The sequence below is a fragment of the Scyliorhinus torazame genome, chromosome 18 (genome assembly GCF_047496885.1).
Source record: "Scyliorhinus torazame isolate Kashiwa2021f chromosome 18, sScyTor2.1, whole genome shotgun sequence".
NCBI lineage: Eukaryota > Metazoa > Chordata > Chondrichthyes > Carcharhiniformes > Scyliorhinidae > Scyliorhinus > Scyliorhinus torazame.
The window spans coordinates 21,273,083-21,292,198 of record NC_092724.1 but is presented as its reverse complement, the minus strand read 5'-3'; the positions used below and the strand labels follow the sequence as shown (position 1 = coordinate 21,292,198).

Sequence of the window (19,116 nt, the reverse complement as noted above, 5' to 3'; positions counted from 1 at the left end):
CCACAGTCCAAAGACGTGCAGGTTAGGTGGATTGGCCATGCCAAATTGCCCTTAGTGACCAAAATTGCCCTTCGTGTTGGGTGGGGGTTACTGGGTTATGGGGATAGAGTGGAGGTGTAGGCTTGGGTGGGGTGCTCTTTCCAAGAGCCGGTGCAGACTCGATGGACCGAATGGCCTCCTTCTGCACTGTAAATTCTAAGACTCTGAAAAGCAATATCATAATTAATATCAGTATCCAGTTAAAAAGGGCAACATTATTGGTGACTCCGGTGCGAATTGGCAACAAATTCTAATACTTTCTGTGAAATCCTCCCTGGTGTCATCCCATACCGATCTCTGTAACCCTCTCCTGCTACAACTCCCCAGGATCTCCGCACCCTTCCATTCCTGACTCCCTGTGCATATCCCGTGTCCATCATCCTCACCATTGGTAGCCCTAAGCTCTGGAATTCCTTCCACACATCTTTCCTCCTTTAAAGATGCTGCTTAAAACCTGCCTCATTGAAGCATATGGTCACCTTTTTATTTGTTCATGGGATGTGGGTGTCGCTGGCTAGGCCAGCATTTATTGCCCATCCATAGAATTCCTACAGTGCAGAGGGAGTCCATTTGGCCCATCGAGTCTGCACCGACCCTTTTGAAAGAACATCCTACCCAGATCCACTGCCCTGCCTATCTCTATAACCCCACCTAGCCTGCGCATCCCTGGACCCTAAGGGGCAATTTAGCATGGCCAATCCACCTAACCCACACCTTTGGACTGTGGGAGGAAACTGGAGCAGCTGGAGGTAACCCATGCCCACACGGGGAGAAAGTACAAACCCCACACAGTCACCCGAGGCCGGAATTGAACCCAGGTTCCTGGCGCCGTGTGGCAGCAGTGTTAACCACTGTGCCACCCTTGAGAGGGTGGTGGTGAGCCACTTTCTTGAGCCAATGAAGTTTATATCATGTAGGCACATCCACAGTGCTGTTGGGGAGGGAGTTCCAGGATTTTGCCCCGAAGGCCGTGAAGGAACGGCAATATATTTCCAAGTCAGGGTGGTGAGTGACTTGGAGGGGAACCTCCAGGTGGTGGTGTTCCCAGGTATTTGCTGCCCTTGTCCTTCTAGTTGGTGAAGGTTGCAGGTTTGGAAGGGGCTGTTGAAGGAGCCTTGGTGAGTTAATACTTGGTAAGTTAATACTTGAGACAAAAATACATCTCCATGCGGAAAAGGACAGGGCACTGGGACTAATTGGATAGCTCTCAAAGAACCAATGCAGGAAATGATGGGCCGAATGGCAACCTTCAGTATGACCTTACAATGTGCAGATTGTGATCTCCTAGTCAATGGGGAGGCAGAAAGTTGTGCAATGGCACTGAGGTGCAGTACAACGTGTGACTACAGGCACCACAAGGCAAGCACACGACCCTGTGAAACATCCACAGCTCCGGCTCAGTGACACTTTGCGAGATCCAGTGACCTTATCTCACCTGACTCTGGGCGCGGCAAGGCCTCCGCGAGATTTACGACGCTCATTACGCCTCCTGAGATCTAACGAGATCTCGTGAGGCATCATGATCTGGATTCCACCCACAATGATCCAGATTTGCATACTTAAGTGTGCGGGTATGCTCACTTAAATATGTTTGTGCCGGAGTTACCCAAGGCGTGGGACCTAACGTCCTTGTCTTGGAGAACCCAAGCGGGCGCCATTGGTTTCCGCAAATGTGACCAGGCGTGCTGGCACTTGGAAGGGTCTCCCACGTGACCGGTGGCTCCTGAGTGGTGGGGCTCTGGGCAGGGTGGAACCCTGGCACTCCTGATGCCACCCAGGCACCATGGCACTGGCACCCTGGCAGTGATACCTGGGCACGTCATCAGTTACCAACTATTTAGGTCCATGAAATAGGGCTGTCTATTAACCCCCCCTTTTGTTCACATTAGCAATCGAACCTCTGGCTATTGCTCTCCAAGTGTCCCAGGAATGGCCAGGCATTGTTAAAGGGCAGAGAGAATAATAGTTGTTATATGCGGATGATTTATTGTTAAATATATCTAACCCATTGAAATGTATGGATAAGGTTATGAATATATTGATAGAATTTGGAACTCCCTCCCTAACAGCATGGTGGGTGTACCTACACCACATGGAATGCAGCAGTTCAAGATGGCAGCTCAACACCATCTTCTGAAGGGATGGGCAATAAATGCTGGGCGAGCCAACAACACGATATCCCATGAATGAATAATAAAAAAAGTGAGGTTTAATACATCGACAGAGGTGCTTGCCATCTGCAAGTGCATAACAATACCCGTGTCCACGCTGTGCAACTGCACTTTCTCAATCTTTCTAACCAATATCCACAGCCTGCTATGGGTAATGGCCTTGGGGCGTTCTCTGGAGGGCCAAGACCTGGAGGGCCCCGGCCTGCTTTCAGGGTGTGGGTGTGTGACGGTGCCACTCTCCGCAGCCTGTGGGGCTGGAGCTGTTTCGGTCACAGGAAGAGTCAGATGGACAGGACACTCCCAGAATCTCCTGAGTTGCAGATACCGGGTTGTGCACCAAATGATCCATGTCCCTATGGGTGCTCAAGAGCCCCAGGCTTCGTCCTTGGGACAGAGGGGCAGCTGGAGTGAGGTTGAGCGGCCTCTCTGCCCTCTGGGATGTCCACAAGTGCCCGCACCATGGAGTTCATACCCTGAACCACAAAATGCACGCCCTCCACCGTGGAGCTCTTGCCCTCCACCGGTGCAGGGCAGAAGTCCTGCACCAGGTTCTCCACTGAGGCTGCCCCCCTCAGTGTTGACCTGGCTGCCTCGGAGTGTCAGCACAATCTTCTTGGTTAGAGGGGGGATAGGACTCCTCCAGGTGGCCTTGCATTCCGAGAAGTGAAGCTAATATTCCTTCCTGATGTTCTTGACTTGGCCTTTAGTCATTCCAATCTCTTGAGGGTTGACTGAGTTCAGAGGCATGTCATCTGACTGGGGCTCAGCACTCCTCCCAAGAGCCAACTCTCTGGGACATCCCTGCTTCTGCTTTGCTGTGGATCAGACAGAGTGAGGTGCTCACCAGATTGTGGCTCCGGAGACTCTCTAAAACTGAGTCTCGCTGAGATGTTTGCCTCTGCGCTGGTGGGCGGTGTGGGTGAAACCTCTTCTGTCTTGATGTACAAGAACAGATCGGAGCTGCTGGTGTCTGGAGCCTGGCTGCTGGAGGCACTGGGATGTTCCCCCAGTGTGCCTGCAAGAGAGAGGTAGGTGAGAAGAATGACTTTTTTTTGCGGGGGCGGGGGGCGCCTCGCCCTTGGTGGAGGAACAGTCCCTTTGTCCCCGGCCAGTTTGCAGGCACTCTCCTCGAATAGCAAGAGGATCTTTAACCCAGCTCTTCCTCCGCCTCCCATTTATTGTGAGCCAGCTTGCCCTGCAAGAGGACAGATGGGGCGAGTGTGAGCAGGATGGGTGCCAGGTCAGATGGCAAGGATGCCTGGCATGTGTGGTTGGTGAGTGGGAGTTGGCAGGGGATGAGATGAGCCACAGGGAAGGTGAGGAAGTGTTTGGGAGAGCGAGTGGTGGTGCCCCTTGAGTTGGCCGTGAGTGAGCTCCCTGTGGATGTGTGATGGGTGTGTGAGTGCTGACAAATGAGAAGAGTGACTTATCCTGGATCAACGGGAGAGATCATTCATCTTCATCTTGTACTGGATAGCTGCCCTCTTCTGCAGGTAGCTAGCACTTAGCAGCACGCCCATGGGGAGTTGGTGAGGGTTACCTCCCTGCCCGCAGGTACAGAATATGACGCCTCTCCTCCGCAGCATTCAGAAACCCTCGGGCAGACGTCATTGCAGCCATTCGGTTGCACGTGGAACAAGTGCTGGCAATGAAACGCTCCGCAAAGTGAAGCACTCGGCTGATGGCAGGACGGGTGAATCCGAATCCGCCTTTTGTCAAAGTGGCAGATAGTATGGTGGGAAACCCCCCAATGCCGCCGGCACATTACACCATGGTTTTTCCCGACGGAGTTGACACTTTGCCAAATATTTGGAAAATTCCGACCAGCATCACTGTCTGAGAACTTTCCTGTTCCCTCGGCTCTGAGGCTGACTAATCATCCCGAATGCTTCCCCTGACTGAAAACATAAGAAATAGGAACAGGGGGCAGCACGGTGGCGCAGTGGGTTAGCACTGTGGACTCACGGCGCCGAGGTCCCTGGTTCAATCCCGGCTCTGGGTCACTGTCCGTGCGGAGTTTGCACATTCTCCCCGTGTTTGTGTGGGATTCACCCCCCACAACCCAAAGATGTGCAGGGTAGGTGGATTGGCCACGCTAAATTGCCCCTTCATTGGAAAAAATGAATTGGGTACTCTAAAATTTTAAATAAATAAAAGAAATAGGAACAGGGCTGAGCCATTCAACCTCTCAAGCCTATTCTGCTAGTCAATATTTATATTTATTCAATGGTTTACTGAGCAATCTCTGGTATGGGCAGTTCCTGGAATGATATGCAGTAAGAGTGTATATAACAAAGTGTATATGACCTCCGACCACTAGGTGTCATGCAAGAGGAACAGGACACTGGAACCGGACAAAAGCCGGCTTGGTCAGAGTTACACGAGCTGCTAGTAGAATGGCTAGAAGCTCTACAGTTTGCTGAGCCTTGTTCTGCTGAAAACGTGTTCAAGTGTTCAGTACCACGAATGAGGAGTATGCATGCAGTGGATGGCTGTTCCCATTGGGATTTTGCAGCTTCAGAGATCTGGTGCAGACGTGATGGGCCAAATGGCCTCCTTCGCACTGTATCAATTCCATCACAAAGTCAGAGCTGATCTTCTACCCTCATTATCCCCAAATCCTTTAATTCCCTTAAACACTCCAAAATCTGTTGATCAGTGTCTGACCGAGCATCCAGAGTTCATTGGAGGAGAAAATTCCAAGTGTTTCAGGGAGAAATCTCTCCTCATTTCAGTCCGAAACAGTTGACCCTTTAGCCTGAGGATGTTCCGGAGACTCCCCAGCCAAGTGGAACACCCTCTCCACATATACCCCGTCCAGCCCCTTGGGAAATGTAAATGTGTCAATTAGATGAACTCTCATTCTTCTACATTCTCGAAAATATAATCCTCGTCTTCGCAATCTCTCCTCATGGACATCTTTCTCAGCATTTACCTGATCTGGACTCCGTTACCTCAACACAAGCTGTGTTTCTGTGCTGTAAAATGCTATGAAAACTGTCATAACCATCACAAGACCCACCAGGACACCTCAATTGCTGTCCCCTTGGGGACTCGTGATTCAAGCTCCCCGCTGGTGGGTAGAGGCCTATCAACCAGGGCTTGTTAAATCGCCTTATAAAAGAGGGCCCGGACTGGGACCGGCATGATGGGAAGTTTCGGTTGGGATCTTTGGACTGTAAGCCGTGTTGGGACCTTTGCTTTTGTTGTCGAGTTAAACTTCATTTGAACTTACTTTCTCAGCCCTCCTGAGCTGTTGTAAAAACGCTCCGCATTCACCCTCAGCGGGTTGCAATCCAGTCTCTGGAAGTGTGATAGGCCGGGGAGCTTTCAATAATAATAATCTTTATTGTCACAAGTAGGCTTACATTAACACTAATGCAGTTACTGTGAAAATCCCCTAGTCGCCACACTCCGGCGCCTGTCCGGGTACATGGAGGGAGAATTCAGAATGTCCAATTCACCTAACAGCATGTCTTTCAGGACTTGTGGGAGGGAACTGAAGCACCCGGAGGAAACCCACGCACACACGGGGAGGATGTGCAGACTCCGCACAGACAGTGACCCAAGCCGGAATCGAACCTGGGACCCTGGCCCTGTGAAGCAACAGTGTTAACCACTGTGCTACCGTACCGCCCATATGCCCCATGTTTGGGCTTTTGGTGACCGTCACTTCAAAAAGGGCCATGGACATCTCGTTATTAATGGTCCACCCTGGACTTCTATACAGACGGTGACCAGGAATGTCATAGCAGGACCTATCTCCACTGCAGTACAAGCCCTGGCTCAGTGACTTCACATTCTCATGCCTCTGGGGAGTCAGAAGGTCGTGGCTTAAGTCACCTGCATCCTCCATGCACCTCTGTGCATGGCCTGTGGAGCAGGGACAGGAGCTGGAAAGTTGTCTGCAACGTTCTGGCTGATCAGCTCCCCCTCCTTATCTCTGTGGTTTGCAGCTGTTGTGAGAAAAGCCAGGTGACATTTAGAGGGAAGCCTGCGGGAAGTGGAAAAAAAACAACAGCAGCTCACTCTGTCGGGCTGTCCTTGACCTTGCTTCGCACACCGGGGATTTGCTGCTGCCAAACTGCCACACTGTGTACACAGTTAGAACTCCGAGAAGGTCAAGTTTCTCCACAATGCGCTGAGACCGGGGCAGCTGATAGTCAGTGGAAAACAGGGACCGTGCTTTTAACTCAAACGGGGAAGCATTAATCCAACTGTCGACGCGAGCAAATCCAAATAAACAACCGCAAAAGGAATTCGTAGAATGGACTTGCTCCGTAAAATCGTACAGCATGGAACGAGGCCATTCAGTCCACCTTGTCTGTGTTGGCCTGAAACAACTGTCCTGGCCAACTTTCCCGGTCCTCCCGCAGAGCCCTGAACATTTCTCCTCTTCAATCATTTATCAAACTCCCTTTTGAGAGTCACTAATGAATCTGCGTCCGCTGCCCTTCTCAGGTAGCACCTTCCCGATCACAACTCGCGGGGTAAAAATAAATCTCTGTTGTCCTTTTCTCAAATCCGTGGCCTCTGGTTACTGACCACCCTGCCAGTGGGAACAGTTCCTCCCCGTTTACCCGATATTTAAAAGAAAAATCCTCATGATGTTTAACATCTCTGTTAAATCCTAATTTTAATGTAGTTAGTAGCCCCAAGTGTTAAAGGTATTTACAGTGCAGAAGGAGGCCATTCGGCCCATCGAGTCTGCACCGGCTCTTTGAAAGAGCACCCCACACTCTCACCCCATTCCCATAACCCAGTAACCCCACCCAACACTAAGGGCAATTTTGGATACTAAGGGCAATTTTAGCATGGCCAAGCCACCTAACCTGCACATCTTTGGACTGTGGGAGGAAACCGGAGCACCCGGAGGAAACCCACGCACACACTGGGAGAACGTGCAGACTCCGCACAGACAGTGACCCAGTGGGGAATCGAACCTGGGACCCTGGAGTTGTGAAGCAATTGTGCTAACCACTATGCTACCGTGCTGCCCTATATACTGCTCAAGGGTTATAGAGTCACCTTGGGATGGTTAACGACACGAAAGGTGCTGCAGAAATGCACATTGTTGTCGTAAAGCAGGACAATGCGAACAAGGTTCCGCAAATCCAAACGTAGCTGTTGGGTGATGCCATGTTTTGGAATTGAAAGATTGCGGGTGCTGAGAAGTACTTCCAATGGGAGGTTCTCGGACAACTAGGAGCAGGACACGTAGGAACACAAGAAGGCCATTCAGCCCCTCAAACCTGTTCTGCCATTCATTTAGACCATGGCTGATTTGCATCCTAACTCTGTAACCTTAAATACCCTTCTCCAACAAAAAATCGACCTGGGTTTTTAAATTTTCGTTTGACCCTCGCCTCAACAGCTTTTTGGAGGGAGAGAGTTCCAGATTTCAACTCCTCTGTGAAAATGTGCTTCCTGACCGCTAGACGCCACCCCCTCCACCCCCTTTCACTCCCTTTGTCGGTTTTGTTTGTAAATCTTTTTATTGGCTTTTCTCATTTATGCACAGTTGTTACTTATATACATTACATTTTTCTTGCCCGCGATAATTTGCTTTATTTTACAGAGAGGTTTGTTTGGTCCTTCATTTGACTAACTGTACGTACATTTTGCTGCCCTCTGGATCGGTCTATGATATCCCCCCTTCCTTTCCCCCCCCCCCCCCTAAACATGTGGGCGTGGTTGGCCAGGCCCCTCTGGCACCATTCACATTTGTCCTCCACCTCCGGGAAGAACCTGCTCATTCGGGTTCTGGTCAAGTGCGCTCTGTGCACCACTTTGAGCTGCAATAGGCTTAGCCTTGCGCAGGAGGAGGTGGAGCTCGCCCTGCTCAGGGCTTCGCTCCAGAGTCCCCATCTTACCTCTGTCCCCAGTTCATCATCCCATTTTTGTCTGGTTCAGTCCAGTGGTGATCGGGCTCTGACCAGTAGCTGTCCGTATATTTTCCCACATAGGCACAAGCAGCGAGAAGGAGGGCTATCCGGTCCTCTGGCAGTGTGGTTTCTGGGGCCCCAGGGTACTCTACTGTCTCTTTGCAGAGGAAGTACTTTATTTGGAGGTGTCTCAATTCCTGTCTTCTTGCTAGTTTCCACTTCCTCGTCAGTTGGTCGAGTGTCGCCAGTCGATGTGAACGCCCTTTTCCGCCTTCCCATTTGACTGGGGATGCAGAGGGCTGGACGTCACGTATGTGAAGCCATATGAAGCAGCAAAAGAAGACCATTCTTGGCTTGCAAAACAGGGCCCAATGTCCGACATGACAGTAAGCGGAATGCCATGGCGAGCGAAGGTGTCTTTGCATGCCCTGATGACAGCGGACGATGTCAAATCGTGCAGGCGTATGACCTCTGGATAATTCGAAAAGTAATCTATGATGATGACGTAGTCCCTGCCAAGCGCATGAAAAAGGTCCACACCGTCCTTCGCTCATGGGGCTGAAGCGTCTCAGGGGGTTGCGCCGGCTGAAACCTTTGGCAGGTGGGGCAGTTGAGCACCATGTTGGCGATGTCATCGCTGATGCCCGGCCAGTATACAGCTTTTCGGGCCCTCCATCTGCATTTCTCAATCCCGAGATGGCCTTTGTGCAGTTGGTCAAGGACCAACCTGTGCATGCTGTGTGGAATCACAATCCGGTCCAGCTTTAGGAGGACACCGTCAATGACGGCCAGGTCGTCCTGGACATTGTAGAATTGTGGGCACTGTCCTTTGAGCCACCCTCCCGTCATGTGGCGCATCAATCGTTGTAGAAGGGGGTCAGCCGCAGTCTCCCGGCGAATACGGGCCAGACTTGAATCATCAGCTGGCAGATTTGCCAATGTGAAGGCCACCTGCGCTTCGACCTGACAGACGAAGCCCTCCGAATCGGGTGGTGTGCTCACTGCTCTGGATAGGACATCCGCAATGATGAGGTCCTTACCCGGGGTGTAGACCAGTTGGAAGTCGTACCTCCGGAGCTTGAGCAGGATGTGCTGGAGGCGAGGGGTCATCTCGTTCAGGTCCTTGTGTATGATGCTGACCAGGGGGCGATGGTCGGTTTCCACGATGAACTGGGAGAGACCATACACGTAGTCGTGGATCTTGTCTATGCCGGTTAACAAACCCAGGCACTCCTCCTCGATCTGCGCATAGTGCTGTTCTGTGGGGGTCATGGCCCGCGAGGCATAGGCGACCGGGGCCCATGATGCAGTGTCATCCCGTTGCAGGAGTATCGCCCCAATGCCGGACTGGCTGGCATCAGTCGAGATCTTCGTATCATGAGAGGTGTCGAAGAACGCCAATACCGGGGCTGTGGTGAGCTTAATTTTGAGCTCCTCCCATTCCCTCTGGTGTGCGGGCAGCTACTGGAACTCTGTGGACTTCTTTACGAGGTGGCGAAGAGCCGTTGTGTGGGAGGCAAGGTTGGGAATGAATTTCCCCAGGAAGTTGACCATGCCTAGAAAGCGTAGCACTGCTTTCTTGTCTGCCGACTGCAGCATGGCTGTAATGGCGCTCCCCTTGTCTGCATCCGGACGCACTCCTGACCGGGATATGTGGTCCCCCAGAAACTTTAGCTCAGTTTGGCCAAAAGAACACTTGGCTCGGTTGAGGCGCAGGCCGTGTTCTCGTATCCGCGCAAAGACATGGTGGAGGCGACTGATGTGCTCCTGTGGTGTGGTGGACCAGATGATGACATCGTCAGCATAGATGCGCACCCCTTCGATGCCCTCCATCTGTTCCATGATTCTGTGAAATACCTTGGATGCCGAGATGATGCCAAACGGCATTCTGTTATAGCAGAACCTGCCGAAAGGAGTGTTGAAGGTGCACAGCTTCCTGCTGGACTGATCCAGTTGGATCTGCCAAAAACCCTTCGAGGCATCAAGCTTTGTGAAAATTTTAGCCCGGGCCATTTAGCTTGTGATCTCTTCCCGTTTGTGTATGGGGTAGTGTTCCCTCATGTTGTTGTTCAGGTCTTTCGGGTCGATGCAGATCCAGAGTTCGCCAGAGGGCTTCTTAACGCACACCACGGAGCTGACCCATGGCATGGGCTCCGTGACCCGGGATAGCACCCCTTGGTCCTGGAGACCCTGCGAGGTGCGTGAATGACCGGGGTGGCATCCTGTTTGAGCCGTATTCTGTAGGTATAGGGCTTCTTAACGCACACCATTGAGCTGACCCATGGCGTGGGCTCCGTGGCCCGGGATAGCACCCCTTGGTCCTGGAGATCCTGCAGCTGCTGCTTGAGGCGGTCTTTGTGTGATGCTGGGACTCTGCGAGGTGAGTGAATGACTGGGGTGGCATCCGGTTTGAGCCGTATTCTGTAGGTATAGGGCAGTGTGCCCATACCCTCGAATGCCTCCTGGTTGTGGGCGAGGAGCGAGTGGAGCTGTGCCCTAAATTCTGCATCCGGGAAGTCTGATGTGCCTTCTGGAGACAGAGCGTGTACCCGCTGAATGAGGTGGAGAACCTTGCATGCCTGTGTGCCGAGCAGGGAGTCCTTCGATGAACCAACTATCTCGAAGGACAGTGATGCTGTGTATGCATTGTGTGTCACCTGGAGCTGGCAGGATCCCATGGCCGGGATAACGTTTCCGTTGTAGTCGACCATCTTACAACGGGATGGCCGAATTGGTGGTCTGACCTCCAAGGCGTAGAAGGCTGTCCATGCTATTAGGTTGGCGGAGGCACCAGTGTCCAAACGGAATGGTATTGGTGATCGGTTGACCGTTAGGGTGGCACACCATTCATCACCCGGATTGACACTGTTCACTGGCATCGGCTGGTGGGTCCTGCTTGGAAACATCCGGGTTCTGTCAATGACCGCAATGCGGAAGGCTTCCTGGTCGTCTGTATCACCGGTTTGTATATCGTCCGGGTATGACTCGGAGTACGGAGGCTGTCGGAATTGGGGAGCGTTGGCAGGTTAAGCTGTTCGACAGCAGGCAGCGTAGTGGCCCATCTTGCCACAGCGGAGGCATTGTCGGTTCTTTGCCGGACATTGCCGCTTTAAATGTGCAGATCCACAGTTGCCGCAAGTCGTGACATCATGGCGTTCGTTGCGCCATTGCGCATGCGCAGTTCGGTCCTGCGTAGAGCGCGCCTGCGCGTCACGTCTCTTTTGGCACGTACAAGCGTGGGAGGCCGCGGAACGCGCGCGAAATGGCCACCCTCGTCCGGGCCGTGGGCTGGGAGGAACTCTTATCGCCTGGACCCACTCGGCCTCGTAGGACCCCTGCCGTGCCGATTCGGCCGCCTGGAATTGGGAGTAGCGGCTGGTCGCGTTTTCATGGAGGACGCAGGCTTTGATGGCAGTGGCTAGGGTGAGGCTTTTAATTTTGAGCTGCTGGCGTAGGGTGCCCGAGGTGACCCCATAAACAATCTGGTCCCGAATCATGGAATCTGAGGTGGCCTCGTAACCGCAGGACTGCGCGAGGATACGGAGGTGACTGCGCGAGGATACGGAGGTGTGTAAGGAAAGATTGAAAGGACTCATCCTTACCCTGCAGGTGCTGCTGGAAGAGGTACCTCTCTCAACTCTCATTTAGCTTGACGCTGAAGTGTTGCTCGAGTGTGAGAAGGACCATCTTGTACTTCGTCTTGTCCTCGCCTTCCGCGAACACCAGGGAGTTATAGATGTGGATGGCATGTTGCCCTGCCGTGGAGAGGAGAAGGGTGATTTTCCTGGTGTCCGAAGCATTCTCCCTTTCTGTGGCTTCTAGGAAGAACTGGAAGCGCTGTTTAAACAGCTTTCAGTTGACGCCGAGGTTTCCAGCAATTTGGAGCGGCTGCGGCGGGCTGATGGTGTCCATGGCGCAGGATGGCGGATTCCTTAAGATGCGTAGGTAGGTCTCAGTTACTGGGTTCCAATCCTGGTACTAAATGTCGTGTTGGGTGCTCTGCTACATAGACGAACCAACACGGTTGCGGATGGTACAACTCAGTTTTATTACTAACAATAACAACCTCTTTAAACTGGTTTCTGTGGTTCATTCATTACCCTGTAACCTGTGGACCTAACCCTAACACTATCTTGGAGAAGCACTCAGCACATGGTGAATGTCTGAGTCGCTTGCTGTGAGCTCTGTGCCCTGAGCTGTCTCCTGCTGGAATCCACGGGAAGTGTCGTGTTCCCCGTTTTATAGTGTGTATGCTCTTGCCTGTGATTGGCTGTGATGTTGTGTGTGTATTGATTGGTCCGTTGATCTGTCCATCAGTGTATGTATGTTTGCGTGACGGGCAACTAATGTTGGCCTTCTCAGTGACGCCACCACACATGAAAGAATCAAAACATTGTTTTTATTATCCTCGGGTTTCCGACTCCCAATTAGATTACTCCTTCCTTTCCACAGTACAATGAGTCTTGATTCAACACAGTAAAACCATGTAGCCATACTGAATATGCGTGATATAACAGGCCATTCAGCCAACTAATGTATACCTGCCATTGGTACATACTTCATATGAATCTCCATCCATTCCACCAATTCCATTACAGCTTTTTGGGATATCTCTCCATTCCTATTTTCTTATGTATTCATATACTTTCCTTTTTAAAGCATCTACGTTAATTTGCCTCAGCCACTTCCTGTGGTAGCGAGTTCCACATTCTAATTATTCCCTGGGTCACGAAGCGACTCTATATTTTCTGACTGGATTTATTAGTAACTATCTTGTATTTGTAACCCCTTCATTTGAATGTTCCCATAAATGGGGGAAATAAATCTCTCCAATGAGGGGTTGTCATAAAACACAACAGGTTTACTCAATGTTTAATTGTTACATTTTGAAACTTTGCCTTCACAGAATGGGTGGCACAGTGGTTAGCACTGCAGCCTCACAGCGCCAGGGACCCTGGTTCGATTCCAACCTTGGGTGACACTCTTGTGGAATTTGCAAATTCTCCTCGCGTCTGTGGAATTTGCAAATTCTCCTCGCGTCTGTGTGGGTTTCCTCCGGGTGCTCCGGTTTCCTCCCTCAGTCCAAAGATGTGCAGGTTAGGTGGATTGGCCATGCCAAACTCCAAAGATTAGGTTGGATCGCAGGGTTACGGGGATAGGGTGGGGGATGTGGGCCCAGGTGGAGGTGCTCTTTCAGGCCGAATGGCCTCTTTCTAAGGGATTCTATGATTTTTTTTTTTGATTTTTTTTTTTTTTTTTTTGGAAGGAAATTTTGCTGTCCTTCCCCACTCTGGGCCTTTGCGTGATTCCAGTCCTGCACCTAGGTGATTAACCCTTTCCTGAAGTGGCCACTCATTGTATCAAACACCCAGCAGTGATTGAAGGCAGCCCCGCAGTGGCTCAGGGCACGTGGGAGATGCACTTTAAATATCCGCCTTGCCGGCAAAGTCCCCATCCCATGAATTAATGTCAGCAAAATCCACTCCTATGGAAGTTAATAAATAGAGTGGGAATGTTGTTGACTGGGGAAGGATGGATGTATCGGAATAACTGGGGTAAATGTTCAAGCAGGTTTACAGGGCAGGCACAATATTCCAGTTTTCAGTAAAATGCAATTCTATCTACTTATCAGAAAGTCTGCAGCTCTGTTGGACGAAGATGGCGGAGCAAGAGGTCTACCTCATGAAGAAGAGTCTGAGCTCGCTGTCTGTGGGTGGCCAGGAGGTAAGGTGGACTTCAAACCAAGGCTGCAGAGCCATTTGCACGTTTGTTAAGTAGGAGACCCACATTCCGAGGGGCCATTATCGAGTTCATTCATTCTGTTGTCTTGACCCATGCTGGGTTCCACCATGTCCATGTTATGTATTTTCTTTTATTCCCTTTTCTTCTCATGCACTTAATGATCTGTTGAGCTGCTCGCAGAAAAATACTTTTCACTGTACCTCGGTACATGTGACAATAAACTAATCCAGTCCAATCCACTGTTCCTCAGCCAGTGCGGTGTGACGCCTCTACATCCGTTGGCTTTCCCCGACACTTTAACAGCCCGCTGTAGATAAACAAGAAATGTATTCTTCATGGTCCCCAACTTTCCCAACCACAAAGTCCTTGGTAATCCTGCACATGGATCTAAATGAGGGCAAATGGCCTGTTTGCTGCCATTATCCACATTTCTGCTAAAATATAACTATGGAGAGTGAAAGTGAGTCTGGGTAGAGTTTGACGAGTCCTACGGACAGCAGGTGGCAGGAGCATCCCTTCTTTACTTTGTCATGTTTATTTAAATTCCGAAATCCCATTGTCAGTATTGTTCCGTCATTCGAAATGAATGAGACCATTGTGAGACAGAGGCCCACAGGACAGTAGGGTCATGAGTTTGGTTCCCCGTGAGCGAATTCATCTTGTAGCAACAGGCTGGTGACCTTTCGCTATTCAGTCAGATCCACCTTTCTGATCAGATGTTGAACGAAAGCTTTCCCCTCGTGTGGCACTGGTTTTGGAGAAGAGTGTGTGGGGGTGGGGGGGGGAGCTCTCCTGCGTGTCCTGGCTAATATTTATTCTTCCATCAACATCACTAAAACAGAATATCTGATCATTACCGCATTGCTGCTTGTGGGATCTTGCTGTGCACAGATTGGCCGCGACTTTTCCTACGTAAGGACGGTGACTGCACTCGGAAAGCACTGCGTTGGTCGCGGAGCGTGTTTGGCTGTTCAGATTACTCTTCAACCTCAAACTCAAAAGTGAAACATATAAATTTCAGACCGGGCTGGACAGACCATAAGACTGAGATATAGGAGCAGAATCAGTCCATTCGGCCCATCGGGTTTGCCCCGCCAATCGCTCGTGGCTGAGACGTTCCCCATCCCCAGTCTCCTGCCTTCTCTGTATAACCCCCTGATCACCTTATTAATCAAGAAATCTCCTTATTTATTAAAAAAAAAATATTGTCATTAAGGCATTTATAAATAAACATCAAATAAAACCACAACCAAGATAAAAAAGATAACTAACAAACAGGAGAACACAGCATAACTCAATAAATAGCCACCAACCGCAACCCGCCTTTGCTGACCACGACCGTACCTCCCACCCTCTCTGCCTCCACTTTTTCTAGTTAACCCTAACCATTACCGCCCACACCTATCCTCCACCCCCTCCAAGAACCTGCTCGTTCTGGCCACTGTCATATGAGCCCGATGGACTACCTTAAATTGAATGAGACTCAGCCTGGCGCACGAGGACCCATTCACCCTCCTCAGAGTTTCCTCCCATAGCCCAGCCTCTAGCTCACCCCCAGCTCCTCCTCCCACTTTCGATTAACTACATTGGGGCGTCCTCCCAGTCCATCAATTCCTTGTATATTCTCTGACACCCGGCCCGCTCCAACTCCTGCTCCGACAGCACCTTGTCCTGCAAGCCCAGGAAAGGACGGCACCTGCTTTCTCACGCGGTTCCGCACCTGTAAGTATCGGCACCCATTTCCACTGGGCAACTCTCACTCCTCCACCAGTCCTTCCAAACTCGGGAAGCTGCCCTCCACGAACAAATCTCCGAACCTCACAATCCCTGCCCGCCGCCAACACCTGAAAACTCTGTCCAGTTCCTCCGGAGCGAACCTGTGATTCTCACAGATCGGGGACCAAACTGAGTACCCCTCCAGTCTCAGGTGCCGTCGCCACTCTCCCCACAACCTCAGGGCCGCCACTAAAGAAATCCCCTTATTCATCAAGAACACCAGATTTGTGGTTGAGGTGCCGTTACCCGCAGGGCAACAGAGCAATTGCTGGAAGGTGGAATTAGACCGAATAGTTCTTTCTTAGAACACACCTCTTAACTAGGAGGAGGAGGCAGTTTAGCCTCTCGAGCCTGCTCCACCATTCAATACAATCGTGGCTTCAGCTCCACCGTCCTGCTTGTTCTCCGTAACCCTTCAACCCATAACAAATTAAAAATTTGTCTACCTCCTCCTTAGAACTCACTTAGACAGTACTCACTGTCCCAGCATCCACAGCATTCTGGGGTAGCGAATTCCACAGATTCACCACCTGTTTCTTCTCGCCTGTTTTAAATTTGCTACCCCTTTATTCTGACACCATGACATCTCGTTCTAGACTGAATGCAGGGATGTTGCTTCCTCTGGCTGGGGGGTTGAAAACAAAGGGTCACCGTCTCAGGGTATAGGATAGGGCGTTTAGGACTGAGATGAGGAGAAATGTCTTCACTCGGAGGGTGGTGAACCTGTGGAATTATCTACCACAGAAGACTGAATGTGTATAAGAAGAAAATAGATAGATTTCTAGACTCTAAAGGTGTCATGGGGTGTGGGGAGAGTGCGGGGGTCTGAAGTTGATAGAGGAGCAGCCATGATCATACTGAATGGCAGTATGAGGGGCCGAATGGCCGCCTCCTGCTTCTATTTTCGATGTGTATGTTTCCATGACTACAAGTCTAGTCTGTGCAGCCGACCCTCGGAATTTAACCTTTTGGCCTTGATAACATTCTGGTGAATCTGCACCTCACCCACTCAGAGGTCAACACAACAGCAACACTTGCATTTTCATAGCATCTTTAGCATTGCCAAAATATCCCGAGGTGCCTTGTGGGAGTGACACAGAGCCAGATAAGAGATTTGGCGCTAGATGACCAAAAGCCCAGACGAAGACGTTTGTTTTGAGGAGCATTTTAACGGCGAGACGGAGAGGTTTAGGATAAGAGTGCCAAAGCCTGGGGCCTAGGGAGCGGAAAGCAATCAAAATTGGGAATGTGCAAGGGGGACCGAATTGAAGGCGGGTGGTGTGCTCAGAGGGTTGTTGGAATGGAGACGGCTAGTGACCGGAAGGAGGGAGGCCAAGCCAGGGATTTGAAGACTAGGATTATATTCCTCCTGTGGGACGGTGCCCAGAACCCAACACAGTTACTCCAGGTAAGGGTTTCACCAGCGCACAACTGAAGCACCACTTGCTTCTTCCACCTCCGAAGGAGGTTAGCTGTGGAGGAATCTCTGCTCCTGTTTCACATGCAACAGAAATCCGATGCGTTTAGACAAAATGTTTTTCTTTGGTTGTGCGCTTTGAGTGCTTTCAGCCTTTGCTTCAGGGGTTATGTAGGTTTATATGTGGTGGGCTATAATCCAGAACATTTTAGCCCATATTTGTTGAAATCTACATCCAACCAATATCTGCCAGCAAATCAGTAATTCATGGGTTTGAGCAGAGATCTGTGTTGTATTTTAATTGCCTCCTCAGAACCCATTCTTGTGCCGGTTCAACATTCCGATTTATTTATTCATATTTGTTTCTTACTGATCAAGTTCAGTCCCATTTCAGGCAGCATCTCCGCATCAAACATTCCCAGGACAGGTACAGCACAGGGTTAGACACAGAACAAAGAACAAAAATGTACAGCACAGGAACAGGCACTTCGGCCCTCCAAGCCCGTGCCGACCATGCTGCCTGACTAAACTACAATCTTCTACACTTCCTGGGTCTGTATCCCTCTATTCCCATCATATTCATATATTTGTCAAGATGCCCCTTAAATGTCACATCGTCCCTGCTTCCACCAACTCCTCCGGTAGCGGGTTCCAGGCACCCACTACCCTCTGCGTAAAAAACTTGCCTCGTACATCTACTCTAAACCTTGCCCCTCTCACCTTAAACCTATGCCCCCTAGTAATTGACCCCTCTAACCTGGGGAAAAGCCTCTGACTATCCACTCTGACTATGCCCCTCATAATTTTGTAGACCTCTATCAGGTCGCCCCTCAACCTCTGTTGTTCCAGTGAGAACAAACCAAGTTTATTCAACCGCTCCTCATAGCTAATGCCCTCCATACCAGGCAACAATCTGGTAAATCTCTTCTGCACCCTCTCTAAAGCCGCCACATCCTTCTGGTAGTGTGGCGACCAGAATTGAACACTATACTCCAAGTGTGGCCTAACTAAGGTTCTATACAGCTGCAACATGACTTGCCAATTCTTATACTCAATGCCCCGGCCAATGAAGGCAAGCATGCCGTATGCCTTCTTGACTACCTTCTCCACCTGTGTTGCCTCTTTCAGTGACCTGTGGACCTGTACTCCTAGATCTCTTTGACTTTCAATACTCTTGAGGGTTCTACCATTCACTGTATATTCCCTACCTGCATTAGACCTTCCAAAATACATTACCTCACATTTGTCCGGATTAAACTCCATCCGCCATCTCTCCGCCCAAGTCTCCAAACAATCTAAATCCTGCTGTATCCTCTGACAGTCCTCATCGCTATCCGCAATTCCACCAACCTTTGTGTCGTCTGCAAACTTACTAATCAGACCAGTTACATTTTCCTCCAAATCATTTATATATACTACAAACAGCAAAGGTCCCAGCACTGATCCCTGCGGAACACCACTGGTCACAGCCCTCCAATTAGAAAAGCATCCTTCCATTGCTACTCTCTGCCTTCTATGACCTAGCCAGTTCTGTATCCACCTTGCTAGCTCACCCCTGATCCCGTGTGACTTCACCTTTTGTACTAGTCTACCATGAGGGACCTTGTCAAAGGCCTTCCTAAAGTCCATATAGACCACATCCACTGCCCTACCTGCATCAATCATCTTTGTGACCTCCTCCTCGAAAAACTCTTATCAAGTTAGTGAGACACGACCTCCCCTTCACAAAACCATGCTGCCTCTCACTAATACGCCCATTTGCTTCCAAATGGGAGTAGACCCTGTCTCGAAGAATTCTCTCCAGTAATTTCCCTACCATTGAAGTAAGGCTCACTGGCCTGTAGTTCCCTGGATTATCCTTGCTACCCTTCTTAAACAGAGGAACAACATTTGGCTATTCTCCAGTCCTCCGGGACATCACCTGAAGACAGTGAGGATCCAAAGATTTCTGTCAAGGCCTCAGCAATTTCCTCTCCAGCCTCCTTCAGTATTCTGGGGTAGATCCCATCAGGCCCTGGGGACTTATCTACCTTAATATTTTTAAAGACACCCAATACCTCGTCTTTTTGGATCTCAATGCGACCCA

General features: G+C 50.4%; 1 protein-coding gene across 2 annotated transcripts in view; it reads left to right on the top strand.

The window, feature by feature from the left end:
• LOC140395019 (3',5'-cyclic-AMP phosphodiesterase 4C-like) overlaps positions 1-19,116 on the top strand; it is a 762,139-nt gene that overhangs the window by 20,711 nt on the left and 722,312 nt on the right. The window contains exon 2 of one of the 2 annotated variants that reach the window (XM_072482334.1): positions 13,728-13,819. The exons of the other annotated variant lie outside the window; for it this stretch is intronic. Coding sequence (XP_072338435.1) covers positions 13,754-13,819 — 66 coding nt within the window. The 5' untranslated portion in view covers positions 13,728-13,753. The remainder of the gene's footprint in view (positions 1-13,727; positions 13,820-19,116) is intronic. 2 annotated transcript variants of the gene reach the window in all.